This window comes from Micromys minutus (genome assembly GCF_963924665.1).
Source record: "Micromys minutus genome assembly, chromosome: 6".
NCBI lineage: Eukaryota > Metazoa > Chordata > Mammalia > Rodentia > Muridae > Micromys > Micromys minutus.
Window position 1 is genome coordinate 30556265 of NC_137975.1, and position 17351 is coordinate 30573615.

General features: G+C 33.6%; 1 protein-coding gene across 1 annotated transcript in view; it reads right to left on the reverse strand.

Moving 5' to 3' along the window:
* Positions 1-7740: 7740 nt before the first annotated feature.
* LOC308421747 (complement factor H-related protein 4-like) overlaps positions 7741-17351 on the reverse strand; it is a gene marked incomplete at both ends in the record, with an annotated part of 82317 nt that continues 72706 nt past the window's right edge. Inside the window, 2 exons of the mRNA XM_080918161.1 lie at positions 7741-7940; positions 11654-11836. Of these exons, the coding sequence (XP_080774287.1) occupies positions 7741-7940; positions 11654-11836 (383 nt within the window). The remainder of the gene's footprint in view (positions 7941-11653; positions 11837-17351) is intronic.

The window sequence follows — 17351 nt, forward strand, 5'->3', positions numbered from 1 at the left end:
ACAATGACTTAACCAAATTCTTAAGAAAATGGCTGCATCTAGAGAAAATCATCCTGAGTGAGATAAGCCAGTCACAAAAGAACAGACATAATATGCAGTCACTGGTAGTGGGATGCTCACCCCAGAGACTTGCATTGCCCCAGGAACACCTCACAGACTGTATGAAGTCCAATAAATAACGAAAACAAAATAAAACAAAAATAATAGTCATGCTCAATTCTTACCCACCAAGAACACATTGACAAATTCCGGGTTGCACCCTTTATTACATGTACTGTCTGCTTATTGTAAAAAAAAAAATCTTTACACACCAAGAAAACTTTGACTATTTCCAGGTTGCATCTTGTTTTACATGTACTTTATGCTCATTGTTACTGGTGGGATCTTTATCACACTATCAAACCTTTTAAAAATGTACTGACAAAAATGTATCGTATAATTTTATGCAAAAATGCTTAAAATCTGTACATTTATCTTTATTTTGTAAAATAAAGTTGTTAAAGAAAAAAAAATGACTGGAAAAATAGGAAACATACTTTAGTACAAAAAATAAACATGAACTATGAGTGGAATTCATCATAGCCACTTGAAATTATTACCAACTACTGGCAAACTGGGCCTCATGAAAGTAAAAGGCTTCTACACACGATACACCTACCAGAGTAAAATAACAGTCTACAGACAGATAAAAAACAAGTTTTGTTGTTATACATCTGACAGTGAAATTCTCAAATTAAAATAAAAAAATCTTTTAGAAACACTAACTTCTATTGGTTGAAGCCTGACCATAGCCTTAAAGTGATTATATGACCTGAAAAATAAAAGTAAGAAAAAAGAAAAAGAAAAAGACAACCTGATTAACAACTTACAAGAGTATTTCTCTTGCCTAGTATTACTCTATTTGTCAAATGGTCTTTGGTACTTGGAGGGAACATTGTCACCCTAGATGAGAACGTTTTATTTAAAATTATATGTACATAGTAATATTCATATACATAATAATACCTATGTGTAGGATATATGTGTTCATCACATTTGAAATGTAAGTAAAAAAATATCTAATAAAATATAAAGAACTACTCAAATTATGGTTCATCCTGATTGGCAGGACGTTTATAGTATGATTTGTTATGATTTTCCCATACATCCTTACTGTTATTTTACCTCTCTTCCCCATGAATTTATTTCTTCCACGTCTCCCTAATTAGGGACACCCTACTTTTTACCCATTCCGCTGGTAGGTCATTTATATCCTGCTTTTCATCTTTCCATTGCTCAGCCACCCCTCCGGCAATGGTCTGTCTTGACTTTCCTGTATTCCGTCCTTACTTCAGGACTCACATATGCAGATTTGGACATAGGAGTCTTCAGTGCAAATGAACATGTTTTAAAGTTGTATAATCAAGTCATTAGCCCATTTTTGAGTAACACGTTTGCCATTTTGTTGGTTAATTTTTAAAATCCATTGTATACTCTGTACATTATTTCTCTATCCTATGAACAATTAGCCAACATTTTTTCATCCTATATGTTGACTGCACTCTTTGCTGTTTGTTTCTTTACTTGCATTGAAAAAAACATTTAATATAGCACAATATTTTTATTGATTATTAAAATCATTTACTTAACTATTAGAATGCTATTGGAAAGCCATGGGTTACCATTATTTCTTTGATAAATCTATATTTACGTTCAGCAGTATGAAAGTTTCAGTCCTATTTAAGGTCTTTGATAAGAGGTAGCTTGGAAATTCTGTATTGATATCAAGTTATTCCAACACCATTAATTGTAGACTTTATTTTACCTCCAAGTGAAATTTATCTCCTTCATGAACAATCAGCTGGCTATATATTTGTAGGCTAACATATATCCCATTCATTTTGTGTGACTTGACATCTATTTCTGTACTAGTTTCATACTTTGAAATATCAAATGTAATCAGGTTGGTGATTCGTTCAGCATTACTCTATTTTCTTGGGGGTTATTTTGGTAAGGTGTGTCTCCATATGAACATTATTTTCTAACCTACTTCAACAAACAGTATAAAGGATAAGAACTGTTGAATCTTTAAGTGTGTGTGTGTGTGTGTGTGTGTGTGTGTGTGTGTGTGTGTATGTGTGTGTGTGTGTGTGTGTGTATGTGTGTGTGTGTGTGTGTGTGTGTGTGTCTATTCAGCTCTGGAAATCAACTTGTATTGCTTGTCTGGTTCTGAGATTAGTTACTCATGCTGTTATCATACATTCAGCTTTTGATATAGATACTGGGAATTCTAACTTCAGGTCCCTATATTTGTGTGGCAGACACTTTACTGACAAAGTCACACTACCTATTACCTATTCTTAAGTAATTTCTGTAGAAAATAAAATTTCTTTATGCTATATTTCTCAGAAAAATAATTATTCCCATCTTAAAAATAGGATATTTGGGTGTTTATTTTATATCCTGATATACCACAATTATTTATCGAAAATTACAATCTTCTGAATGAGTCATCAGAGTTGTTTATGTATAAGAAGATAATATATACACTTTATGGTAATTTACTGTAAGCTTTTCTTTCATTTTTCATTTTGTCTTAATGTATGGAATATTTCAAGTGCTATATTGTTCAAAAGAGAGAACAGAGAGTATTTTTGTCTTACTTTGAATACCAGAAACAACATTTTTTCCATTCAATTTAATTTGGATACCCATTTTGTTTGCTAAGATTTGAGATTCTAGATTCTTCTCTTTGTCTTTTAAGACTTTTAGAGCGAAGGATATTGAACTCTGTATTGGGCTTTCTGTGACCATTGACATGACCACATAATTTTTCATTAATTTGCTTATGTGCTACAATGTAATTATACTAGGACAATGTTACATATAGTAAAAATATTTTACAACTTCAACTATTTTTAGTTCAGTGTATTTAGTGTCTTTACTTATGTGAAACAGGGCTTAGTATCTGCCCTTGTTTATTTTTTTACCTCTTATATACCTAAATATGGATGTATTTTACTTAATTTATGTAGTTTATTCTGTAATTTGGTTGAAAATGTTTCATGACTTTGATCTGAATTTTTTCTGTTATGTCTTTGTTAAGTAGATTATGTCTTTTCTTTTCATAGGGTTCCTGTTTTATTTTGGTGTTTTATTTTGATTTTTTCTTTTCTTTCCCAGAGTTAATAATCTCCTCCACCTTATATTCATGCTCTGAGATTTTTCTTTCACTAATTCATTCTCTCTATGAAGATTTCTGTTCAGCTTTTTGTCATGTTTAATGGCATCTTTCTATTATTTTTATTTGGGATTTTTTTGAATTTCTGTATTTATTCAGCTTTATTTTATTGGATATTTTAATTATTTACATTTCAAATGTTATCTCTTTTCCCAGTGGTTTCATCTCCCGAAAGTCAGTATCTCATTTTCCCTTTCCCTGCTTCTATGAGAGTGCTCCCTCACCCATCCACCCACTCTCTACTCCTGGCCCTAACATTCCCCAACACTGGGGCATCAACCTTTCACAGGACCAAGGGCCTCCTGTCACATTGATGCCCAACTAGGACATCCTTTGCTACGTATGTGGCTGGAGCCATGGGTACCTCTATGTGCACTCTTTGGTTGGTGGTTTAGTTTCTGGGAGCTCTGGCGTTCTGTTTGATTGGTGGTGTTGTTTTTCCTATGTGGTTGCAAACCCTTCAGCTTCTTCAGTCTTTCTCTAATTCCTGCATTGCAGAGCCTGTGCTCAGTCCAATGGTTGGTTATGAGTATCTTCCTCTGTATTTATCAGGTTCTGGCAGAGTATCTCAGAAGACAGTTATATCAGTCTCCTGTCACCAAGCTCCTTGTGGCATCCAAAATAGTGTCTAGGTTTGGTGTCTGTATATGGGATGGATTATTTTCATATAATAACTTATTTTACTTATTTCCTGCAATTATGTAGATTATTTTTTATTTTTTCCCTATTACTCTATAATATCTTCTTTGAGTTTTGTCAAACATATTTTAAAATGTTCCATTTTAAAAGAGGAATTTTACACCCCTAACCTGGTGATCATGCCTGTGAGCATGTATATGTGTGTGTGTGTGTGTGTGTGTGTGTGTGTGTGTGTGTGTGTTTGTGTGTATGTATATTTATAGATAATTTCAACCATTTTATATAAATGCTTTAAAGGAAACTTGCCCTCTGCAAGAGCAGTACTTATCCTTAACTTTTGACTCATCTTTCAGAATTTTTAATTGCTAATTTGAGTTTGTCATCCTGTCATCTAATTTGATTTCTTAAAGATGACAACTATTACAGTACTAATTTTGGAGGAGACATACTGTGGTAGGTTAAAAAGTTAAAATGACTCCCCATAGAGTCATTTCTTTGAGTTCTTGGTCCATAGAGAGTAGCATTATTAAAGGTTATGGCCTTCTTGAAGTAGGTATGACCTTGTTGGAGGAAGTATGTCATTGTGTGGGCAGACTTTGATGTCTCATATGCTCAAGCTCTGCCCAAAGTGACATAGACCCTGTCTTCTACTTTTAGGTAAGGATATATAACTCCTGGCTCCTCCAGGACTAAATATTCCTGCATGCTGCCATGTTTTCTATCATGATGATAATAGATTAAACCTATAAAAATATTAGCCAGTACCAATTAAATATTTTCCTTTCTAAGAGTTGCCTTGGCCATGTTGTCTGTTCACAGCAATAAAACCTTAACTGAGACACCTACCATCTTTTGTTTTTATGTATTGATGTCTTTCAATGGGAAATGGGCATCTGGGAGTAGGTTCATAGTTGTACCTTTTGGTAAGGTTACCTGTCTCACATTTATTGAGTGGTCACTTGGATTTGCATAATTTATGTGTTGTAATTCAGCTTGGCAGTCATTGGATCATTTAGTTCAGGTTCATTCATGGGGCTACTCAGTGCTGATATGGAATGGTAGAATCAGAAGTCTGTGCTAGCCTAAGCAAGGTAAACCTCACTACATGAAAGGACACTCTGGAAAACCTAAAGTTTGTCATTGAGACCCTGTCTGGCTTGAACATGTACAGATGCTGTGCATTCTGCCAATATTTCTGTGGTGTCTTATGTCATGACTTCTGCTATGTCTGGTGGAAATACTAATTCCTTTGTGTCATATATCCCCTCTGCTTCCTACACTTTTTCTACCTTCTCTTCTGCATAGCTCTGAGAAATCTGAGAGGAGGGTTTGATGTAGACATTCCTTTTAGGAATGCATGATACAACATCCCTCACAATCTGCACATTGTCCAGTTAAAAAATCAATGTTTTAGTTTCTGTCTAATACAAAAGAAGATTTCTAATTTTAACTGGAAAAGGTACTGGGTGTATCTTAATGTACTTAAGAAAGTTTAGACAGTAAAGTGGATATTGGCTCCATTACTAATCAAAAACCAATTGACATTATTTGCAAAAAAAAAAAAAGATAGTTTTATTCAATAGAGACTTATTGGGAATATCAACCACATTTAAAAAAAGGTCCCATGCCTTGCAGTGGACAACAAACACAACCAAATTCAATGGTACTTTTTTATACATTTGTCTCACATTCCTTTGGATATTTCTTTTGTTTAATTGGCATTTTGACTTTTGCAATATTGTGTATTTATTGTCTTGGTTTCTTTGTATACTTTGATTAGTTTTGTTTCTTTTATTTGTTTTTTATTGATTTGTTTGTTTCTTTTGTTCATTTGTTTGATTTGTTCATTTGTTTATTTGTTTGTCTTCTAAAAAAAAGGAAAATGTTCATGGGTGTGTTAGTGTATGTGAAGGACATGGGTTGAGAAAACCATGGTCACTATAATATATGACCTTTTTTTCAATTAAATAATAGCAAGGTCTCTGTACTTTATTTAAGAATTTAAGGTTGGACATGAGAGAAAAAAGTAATGCATGTGGCCAGCAGGGCAGAAAGACTCTCGGACAGCATAGACTATCATATGACAAGGGGAGGGTTATCATATGGCTCCTTTTTAGTGTACCAGGGACTCAAATGCAAGTCATCAAATAACCAGGGTTTGGGATTCCAGTATTGTGAAAAGTTTCTTGAGACACATGCACTTGACTATGGCCATGTTGGCTCAGGATGCAGATGCCGATGCTCACATGACAAGGGCATGGGGTTGTGAGAAGACTGAAATAAAAATTCAATTAGTTTTTTAAAGATGGATTTCATTGTGTAACATAGGATCTATGCTGGAGAATCTTTTTATATGCCTCTGGAAGTGATGTGCACCCTGCTCTGTTTAGTTAGCATGTTCTTCATATACCAGACAGGCTTGATTTTTATATTAATCAGTAGTGTAAAGTGTGGCAAATTGGTTTTACATTTTTGTGAAATAATATTTTGAAGATCAAGGCAATATGACTAATGTATTGTTCAATTTTAGTGTTGTACAGTGTTTCTCTCTGTCTACTTAGTACAGATTTATAAGATGGTTATACAATACTCTAATAGTTAAAATACCTAGGTAAATTTCTTTCTTTGGGTACATAAATATACCCAAATATATTATACTTAGTTATACATATATCTCTTCGTTTTCTATATTTGATGAATTGATTTTATAATTACACACTTGATTTGAAGTTTCCTTTATTTTTACTTTTTAGGTTCTATTTTGTCTGATGTTAGTAACCGTAGTACTGTTTTTGCTTCCCAATCCAGGAATTGTCTTTTTTATTCTTCTGTTATGGTCTTTATAGAGATTGTCCTTAACATTTGTATGTTGCTTCTATGTTACCTTGGTGATGAGAAAGATGAAAGAGATTGCCAGACTATTGGGATAGGAAGTTCTTTTCTCACTGATGGAGTTATTTCCATTGCAAAAAACCCAGAGTTTTTCCTTCCCAAGGTACATCCAGAAAGCAAGACCCATGAAAGGGAAGCCTGGTCTAACATCAAATCTTATGTCCCCATATTACACATGCCATCCTGTAGAACTCCATGGAATGAGTGCCTTTTTCAGCTAGGACATCCAGGTTATGGTAGTTTATTATAGTGATACTTTTAGACAACTAACTTTACAACTGTGAAACTTAAACACAATTATCTTTGTACTTTTGCTACTAACAGTAAACATTTCATTGAAGTTTGAATAGCTCTCATTTTGTATATTAAAAGGTATAAAGTATCTATTAAATTTTATTCCCTTGAGTATACCTTCAGTTTTATGTTAAACAATTTTTTTTACATTGAAAAACTTTGTCTTTAGACATCTTTCCTTAAAGCAATCATTATTTTAGAAGTTTATACACAAAATGCTTCTTAGACATATTTTTATTAAAAATGAATCATGTAACACTTATGCTCATTAGAAATGTTAAGTATGACAATTTGCTTGTTACATGTTTGTGAAATAATACTAATTTGAAAAGTGAGACAATATATCTTCCATTCACAGTGAATCAGAGATTTAGATAAAGAGGTGTGCAAATGATTGGAGCAACTTAAGACAGCACTGGAGAGAAACAGACACTGAAGCAGCTACATCTGTTTTCTTGCCATCAGTTTTGTGCCAGAACCCATGCCATTTGGATTAAGAGTTTTGACTGCACTGCATTTCTATTTTTGGCAACAGTCTCTCATGCCCAAATTAATCACCATTTGTCAACAGGACCTTGTACTTAGGGAACAAAGGAGTCAAACAATGCTTCCAATGTGACTTGAAGCTGTGTTAGCAATGTACATGCACATTTCAAAGCAAATGGTCAATTATAAGCTATACTAATAGTTCTAACTTATTTGGAGCAGGTGGGACGATTGATGTGACCATCAATGCACTTTGTACGAAGTTCAGGTGATCCTTGTGTCTTTTGATATCCAGTTATACACTGAAATTCAGCATACTCCCCTGACTGAATGTAAACCTTCTTATTTTCTGTTCCTTTGAGAGTTACATTCTTTCTTCTCATAATTTCTTCTGTTAAGACACATGGAGCTGAAAGAAATATTATGAAAAGTGTTCATTAAGTGATATATAAACCTACAAAAAACAACTTTCAAGCATTATGTCTGAATCAATTTAAGAAACATATATAAATATGTACATAGAGTTAATAAATTTTGAGAAGCAAATAGCATAGAATGATATGTTGACTAGGATAATTATACCATTTACATATAAAGCATACATTTCATGACATTCATGGTTCACATTAATTTATGTTTTAAGCCAAGTTACAAAATTTGAACCTTGACATGTGTATAATATTCAGATCTAATGTTCAGTGCTATAAGTATATTTTAAAAGCTGCTTTTAAAATCCCAAATATTAATTACTTCATAAAATTCATCATTCACTCTTAAACTGATACTATGAATAATATTTGATGAATTTTATCTGGTAGTTTTAAAATCAAGTCTATTTAATTATCACACTGGACAAGCAACAAGCATAGGTTTAAGGAAAGGCCAATTAGAAACTGCCCCACCTGGAAAGAAAAATAATAATATCAACCAACCAGATCCCCCAGAGCTTCCAGAGAGTAAACCACTAACCAAAAAGTACCCAAAGTGAGCCAAGGCTGCAGTTGCATATGTAACAGAGGATGGACTTGTCAGGCATCATTGGGAGGAGAGGCCTTTGGTGTTGTGAAAGCCTGATGCCCCAGTGTAGGAGAATACCAGGGCAGGAAGACAGGAGAGAGTGGGTGGGTGGGGGAAGACCCTCATAGAAGCATGGGGAGGGGGCATTGAATAGGAGGTTTCCAGAGGAGAAACCGGGAAAAGGGATAATATTTGAAACATAAATAAATTAAACTAAAAATACAAATAATATTTTATATTTAAAAAAATTGAATACTTGTTTTAAAAAACACAATAGTGTAAACAAATGAAACTTTAAAAAAATCTTTGGATATTATACACATACCCCCACACACTTACATACACACATATAAACACACACACAAACACATACACAGACCTTATTTCAAGATACACATGAGCAACTGTAATGAAAACACTATGGCATTGGGTTACACCAATAAATAAAAGTGAATGAGACTTTAGAAACTGATCTATTCATCTATAGTTAATTTGAGCTTAATAGACTTTTCAAAACATGCTGGAGAGATGATAGGATCTTCAACAAATGACACAATGAAAACTGATATCTATGGAGAGATGATTAAAATTTCATTCCAGTCTCTGAAAATGGGCAAAAATCAACTCACAGTGGACAAAGTATATAAAAGAATAAAAGAAGAAAAACACCGAGTTTAGAAGGATATAATAAAATAATCAATCAAGAAAACACTTCACTGGGATTGTACAATGACAGTTTGAATGTTTGTGTGAAATGCCAAACCATGAGACAGAAAGCACATCTTGACCACTCATGTTAATCACAATGAAGTGCTTGTGTATAGCCAAGAACATAATCAATACTATTAACAAATGACAGCCTGTAGAATTAAAAAAATGGTTGTCAGGTTTTTCTTTTATTCTCAGGGATTTATGTATGTTATAAAGAGTGTTTCCTATCTCAAGATAACATATGGAATTAAAAATAATTTTAAAAAAGAAAAGTAAGGCAACCAAAACTTGGTAAAATGAACAGATATTCCGCAAAAACAAAAATACAAATGTGAGTGAGGAAAAGAAAATGCTTAATAGTATTAAGTCTAATGGTACTGTCAGTCAAAGCTGCAATGAGATCCCTTATGACCCAGTTAGAATGGCATTATATAAAGCAATGTTAAAGAATATCCATGTGTATGTAGAGTAAAAAAAAAAAAACTCATAAGATGTTGATGGGTTATGGGTATATTCAATTACTATGGAGAGCAACATGGAGATGTCATAAAATCCTGAAAATAGATCCTTTAGATATCATAGCTGTGTCACTGTTTTGGTATTTACTGAAAGAATTTAGAATCAGCTGATTCCACCTGCAGGCATATCTTTATTGTACATTGCTTTGTCACAGTAGGTTTAAGATGAAAAAGTGATCTGGACACAGATCGGCCGATGAATGTTTAAGGAGAATATATATATATTGAAATGAGTTCATACATAACAGAAAATTGTTTTTATCATTCTAGTGAAAAATCATAGTGCTGGACATTAAGTAAAATGATCTAACACTGGAAAACATCCTTTGTGTTCTTTCTCACACAGTGAAAAGTAAAACTAAAGTAGTTCTTGAATATGAGGCACTTTTTAGTAGAATTAGATGATGCATTGTGAAAGGGAAACTGTGTATCTGTGAGGCTAGATTTGATCAGTGCAAGGTACATATAGGTGTGGTGATTTGGAAAAGAATGTTCTCAAAGGCTCATATATTTGATTGCTTGATCATCAGGAAGTGAGCTCCTACATAAGGTGTAAGGGTGTGGCCCTATTAGAGTAGGTGTGGCCTAGTTGAAGGATATGTGTTTTTGAGGGATAGGCTTTGAAGTTTCAAAAACCCAATATATAGAGGCTTTGCACACACACACACACACACACACACACACACACACACACACGCACATACACACACAGAGGTAAAGAGAGAGAGGTTACTACTAAAGCTACTAAATATGTAGATTTGCTTGATATTTTACTGCCTAAATATATAGCAAAATACTATGTTTATATAAAAAAATCAAAAAAGTAATCTGCTGTGTTGTAAGTAAACAGAAAGGGTGATGTGTAGATTTATGTTAAGATCTATTTTATTCTATACATGACTGGATAGAAGACAGGCTGGGAAAGGTCGCCAAGCAGAAGTGGAGGCAGAGGCAGGAGGAGACTGTAGGGAGGTTAAAGATGTAGCTTGAGAAGGAGGATCTACACCCAGGTGGTCATAATTGGCATTAGGTAGATATGAATATTTTTTAAGTATTTCTGAAGGTCCTTTTATCATATATGGAAGGGTGGTTTGTATCTTTGTCCTTTGAATGTTAGCTTATTGTACAGATGGTTTGTGGACTGAGAATTTAATATATAAACCAACATGAAAAGACAGAAAAAAAAAAAGACCAGGATTAGGCTTAGTGGCTCCCTCTTTTGGCTGCCTGCAGATCTGAATGTAAAAATTATCAGCTATTTCTCCAAAATATCTGCCTGCATGACATGGGGCTTCTTCCACAACGATAATAATCTAAACCTATGGAACTGTAAATCAGCTCCAATTAAATGATTTATTCTATAAAAGATGATATGGTCATCATATCGCCTCACAGAAATAGCAAACTGACTAAGACAGTCATGGTGGCACCCAGTTTAATGGTTATCTATGCATAAGAAAAACATCAATAATAAAGGATGAAATATATCAGCAGTTTTCAGTCTGTGAGTTGTGAACTTTTGGAGGTTGAATGACTCTTTCACAGCAGTCACACCATCAGAAAACACAGACATTCACATTTCAATTCATGAAAGTAGCAAAATTACAGATAGGAGATAGTAAGAAAAATAAATTTATGATTGATAATCATAAAAACATGAGAGTTGCAGCCTAGAAAATTTGAGAACCACTTACTTTAAATTCTGTTTTCTACTCTGTTATATCTGAAAATCTTGATTTACATACATGGTTATATTTTGGAATCAAACAATCATATAAACAGTACTTTTAACCACTGAATATTTTATTTTATTCTAAAAATTACCAATCTTGAAAGTGAAGTTTTCAAAGTCCACCCACGAGGACAGGGTACTTACATAAACATTTTGGTGGCTCTGACCACTCTCCATTCTTACATGTTATGGTCAAGTTGCCCTGTACTTTGTAGAGGAATTGGCACTTATATTCAACTGATGATAATGGTACATATACTGGTAATGGGAAGGAGGTAATGTCTCCATTGTCAATAGTAGGAGGAGGCCCGCATATTCCTGTTAAATCTAAGAAGAAAACATTTGAGCAGTTGAGAGTTCAAGTCAAAGTACAGGCTTAAACACAACCAATAAAAAAGTACAGTGCTAACCAAGACTTGAGTGATGGATGTGAGGTTACCGAAATAATTGCTTAAAGAAATTTATCTCTAACTAATTAGAGATACACAGTAAGTGCCTCCTTTCTTCTTATTGAAAGCACTTACTAAACAAAAGCAAGCATGTCTGCTCTCTGTCTTCCACTGCTCATCTTTAAGACACCAGTTGTTTACTGTTCCTCTAACCACCTATTCTTGGTCTGCATTCTCATTTTTGTAGAAGAACACATTTGTTGGTAAGAGCATGAAGTTTATCAGCACACATAAAGCAAATGAGGTTTTCTAAAGGGTTAACGTGACTATGGCCATCTATATGCAATACTTTTTCTAGGTACAACAGATTTCCTAAATATAATATTTGTAGAAAACAATATAGGAAGAGGAAAAAAGTGAAAATTTTCGTGGAAGAACTTTATGGCTCAGCTAACTGCTTGATGCTGTGCTATTTGATTCTCTAATTGTAATGACAAGGCTGCTGGAGATGATGATAATCCTGTAATAACATTATATTCTGGTGGATAGAATTTAACAGGAACATCCTGAAACAAACATAACTTCAATGTTGTTAGAAAAAACCCCAAAATATTCAAATTCCAAACAAAATATCTTAGTTTTAAGGAAAATAAAGGGAAAAATATAGGTATAAGGCAAATTCCTGCTTATTTATGAGCTGAGTAAACTCACACAGGATAATGGAGATATTTGAGAAGCTCATAAATAACTCCCTCAAACAATTACAGGAGAACCAGGAAAAATCACTCAAAGAACTACAAAAAAAGCATAACAAGACAGATAAAGAAATTGAAAATGTAAACAGTACTGACAAAAATGTATAATTTTAAGCAAAAAATGTTTAAAATCTGTACATTTATCTTTGTTTTGTAAAATAAAGTCATTTTAAAAAATAATAAAAAAAGAAAATGTAAATAGAAACAATAAAGAAAACAAAAAAGTGACAACACTTGAGATGGAAAAACAAAGAAAGAAATCAGTAGTCACAGATGCAAGCATCAACAACAGACTACAAGAGATGGAAGACAGGATCTCAGGGGCAGAAGACAACATAGAAAACATAGACAAAAGATTCAGAGAAGATGCAAAAACCAAAAAGCTTCTAACAAAATATATCAAGGAGATCTAAGACATAATGAGAAGACAAAACCTAAAGATAATAAGTGTAGAAGAGGGCAAAGAATATCAACTAAATGGCACAGTAAATATCTTCAACAAAGTCATACAAGAAAACTTTGCTGCCCCTAAGAATGAGATGACCATGAACGTATAGGAAGCCTACAGAACTTCAAATAAATTTAACAACAAAAGAAACTCCTCCCAACACATAATAGTCAAAACATTGAATAATGGATACAAAGAAAGAATCTTAAAAGCTGTATGTGGGAAAAAAGCAAGTAACATATGAAAGCAGACTAATCAGAATTACCTCAGACTTCCCAACAGGGACTATGAAAGCTAAAAGATCCTGGATAGAAGTCATATAGACCCTAAGAGAAGACAAATGCCAGTCCAGGCTACTACATCCAGCAAAACTTTCAATCACCATAGATGGAGAAACCACAATATTCCAGGACAAAATCAAATTTACACAATATCTGTCTACAAATCCAGCCCTACAAAGGATGATAAATAAAAAAAATTCAACATAAAAAAGGAAATTACACCCAAAGGAAAAATAATCACGAAAGGAAACCAAAATAAGAAAAGAACAGAAACATAACACTACCTCTAGCAACAATAATTACAAGAAACAAAAATCACTCTTCCATAATTTCTCTTAACATCAATGGACTAAATTCCCCCAATAAAAAGACATAGACTGTCAGAATGGATATATAAACAGGATCCAGCATTTTACTGCCTACAGGAAACTCATCTCAGAGACAAAGAGAGATACTACCTCAGAGTAAAAGGCTGGGAAAAAATCTCCCAAGCAAATGGGCCTAGGAAACAAGTTGGAGTGGCCATTCTAATATCAAATAAAATAGATTTTAAACCAAAACTTATCAGAAAAGTTAAGGAAGGATGCGTTTTACACATCACAAGAAAAGTCTGTCCTGATGAACTCTCAATTTTGAACATCAATGCTCCAAATACAAGGGCACCCACATTTATAAAATAAATCCTACTAAAGTTCAAAGCATATATTATACCACAGTAAATATTAGTGGGATACTTCAACACCCCACTCTCATCAGTGGACATATTATGGAGACAGAAAGTGAACAGAAACACAGCAAAAGTAGCAGAGGTTATGAACCAACTGGAATTAACAGACATCTACAGGACATTTCATCCAAACACAAAAGAATATACTTTCTTCTCATCACCTCATGGTAGCTTTTCCAAAATTGACCATATAGTTGGTCAAAAGCAGGCCTCAACAAATACAAGAAAATCTAAATACTCCCATGTATTTTATGAGGTCATCATGGACTGAGGCTGGTCTTTTTTTTTTTTTTTTTAAACGACTTTATTTTGCAAAACAAAGATAAATGTACAGATTTTAAACATTTTTTGCTTAAAATTATATATTTTTGTCAGTACTGTTTTTTCAGACATTAAAATAAATTTTACATAAAACCATGTGAATATATTTTTTAGTCAGTACATGATTTTTTTCAAGGGCTTGACAGTATGCATTGAAAACCTACTAGCTGCAATAAGCGTAAAGTAAATGCAAAACAAAACGCAACATGGAAATAGTCAAAGTCTTCTTGTTTTGTGAATATATGTATATTTTTTGTTTTCTTTATTTCTTGGACTTCATACAGTCTGTGAGTTGTTTCTGGGGGAGTGCAAGCCTCTGGGGTTAGCATCCCACTATCAGTGACTGCATATTATGTCTGTTCTTTTGTGACTGGGTTATCTCACTCAGGATGATATTCTCTAGATGCAGCCATTTTCTTAAGAATTTGGTTAAGTCATTGTTTCTGGTGGCTGAGTAGTATTCCATTGTGTATATGTACCACAATTTTTGTATCCATTCATCTTCTGAAGGACATCTGGGTTCCTTCCAGCTTCTGGCTATTATAAATAGAGCCACTATGAACATTGTGGTGCATATATCTTTGTTGTGTATTAAAGTGTCTCTGGGGTATATGCCCAGAAGTGGAATAGCTGGGTCTTCAGGTAGTACTATATCCAATTTTCTGAGGTATCACCAGACAGATTTCCAGAGTGGTTGTATTAGCTTGCAACCCCACCAACAGTGGAGAAGTGTTCCTCTTTAGCTTTACAGAAACTTTGCAATCTCATTAAGTCCCATTTGTTAGTCTTTGACCTTAGAGCTTGAGCCATTGGTGTTTTGTTCAGGAAATTTTCTCCTGTGCCTATGTGTTCTAAGGTTTTCCCTACTTTCTCATCTAATAGTTTCAGTGTTTCTGGTTTAATGTGGAGATCTTTAATCCACTTACACTTGAGCTTTGTACAAGAGGCTGGTCTTTAATAACAACAAAAACAACAAAAAGCCCACATATACATGGAAGGTGAACAATACTCTGCTCAATGATAACATGGTCAAGGAAGAAATAAAGACATAAATCAATAATATTTTAGAATTTAACGAAAATGACAACACTGCATACCCAAACCTACAGGATACAATGAAAGCAGTACTGAGAGGAAAACTCATAGCTCTGAGTGCTTTCAAAAAGAAACTGGAGAGAGTATATACTAGCAGCTTAGCAGCAGCAGCACAGCTGTAAGCCATAGAAGAACAAGAAGCAGATACACCCAAGAGGAGTAGATGGCAGGAAATAAACAACTCAGAGAAGAAATCAACCAAATAGAAGCAAAAAGAATGATACAAAGAATCAACAAAACCAAGAGCAGTTTTTTTTTTTTTTTTTTTTTTTTTTTTTTTTTTTTTTTTGGGGAAAATCAACAAGATCGATATCCCCTTTGTCAGACTAACTAGAGGGCAAAGAGAGAGTATTCAAATTAATAAAATCAGAAATCAAAGGGGAGACATAACAATAGAAACTGAGGAAATTCAAGAAATCATCAGATCTTATTACAAAAACCTATACGTAACAAGACTAGAAAATCTGGAAAAAATGTATGAATTTCTAGGCAGATACAAGTACCAAATTTAAATGAGGATCAGATGAAACATTTAAAATGTCCCATAACACCTAAAAAAGGAGAAGCAGCCTCCCAACTTAAAAAAAAAAACAGGACCAGATGAGTTTAGTGTAGAACTCTGTAAGACTTTTATAGAAAACCTAATACCTATACTCTCCAAACTATAAAACAAAATAGGAACATAAGAACACTATCCAGCTTATTCTTCAAGTCAAAATTATGCTCATACCTAAACTACTCAAAGATACTACAAGAAAAGAGAACTTCAGACCAATACTCTCATGAACATTGATGCAGAAATACTCAATAAGGTTCTTGCAAACCAAATCCAAGAACACATCAAAACAATTATCCACCATGAACAAGTCGGCTTTATCCTTGGGATTCAGGGATGGTTAAATTACAGAAATCCATCAATGTAATCCACCATATAAACAAACTCAAAGGAAAAAAAAATGATCCTCTAACTAGATTCTTGGAAAGCATTTGACAAGATTCAACACTCCTTCATCTTAAAAGTTTTGGAAAGATCAGGAATCTAAGGCCCATACCTTAAAATAGTAAAAGCAATATATACAGCAAAAAAGTAGCCAATATCAAAGTAAATGGAGAGAAACTTGTAACAATCCCATTAGAATCATGGACTAGAAAAGGCTGCCTTCTCTCCTTCTACCCATTCAATATAGTAATGGAAGTCCTGGCCAGATCAATTAGACAACAAAAAGAAATCAAGGAGATTCACATTAGAAAGGATGAAGTCAAAATGTCACTAATTGCAGATGATATGATAGTACACTTAAGTGACCACCAAATTCCACCAGAGAACTTTTATAAGTTTTGAATAAACAAAGTCAGCAAAGTGGCTGGCTATAAAATTAACTCAAACATTTCATTGCCTTTATCTATGAAATGGATAAACAGGCTGAGAAAGAAATTAGGGAATCTTTATCCTGCATCATAATCACAAAGAGTATAAAATTCCTTAGTGTGACCCTAACTAAGCATATGAAGTATCTGTATGACAAGTACTTCATGACTCTGAAGAAGGAATTTGAAGAAGATCTTAGAAGATGGAAAGATCTTTCTTGTTCATGGATTGGCAGAATCAACATTGTAAAAGTGACCATCTTGCCAAAAGTAATTTACAGATTCAATGCAATTCTCATCAAAATTGCTACTCAATTATTCATAGAGTTGGAAATAACAATTTGGAAATTCATCTGAAATAACAAAAAATCTGGAATATTGAAATCTATTCTCAACAACAAGAAAACTTCTGTAAGAATCACCATCCCTGACCTCAAGCGTTATTACAAAGCAATTGT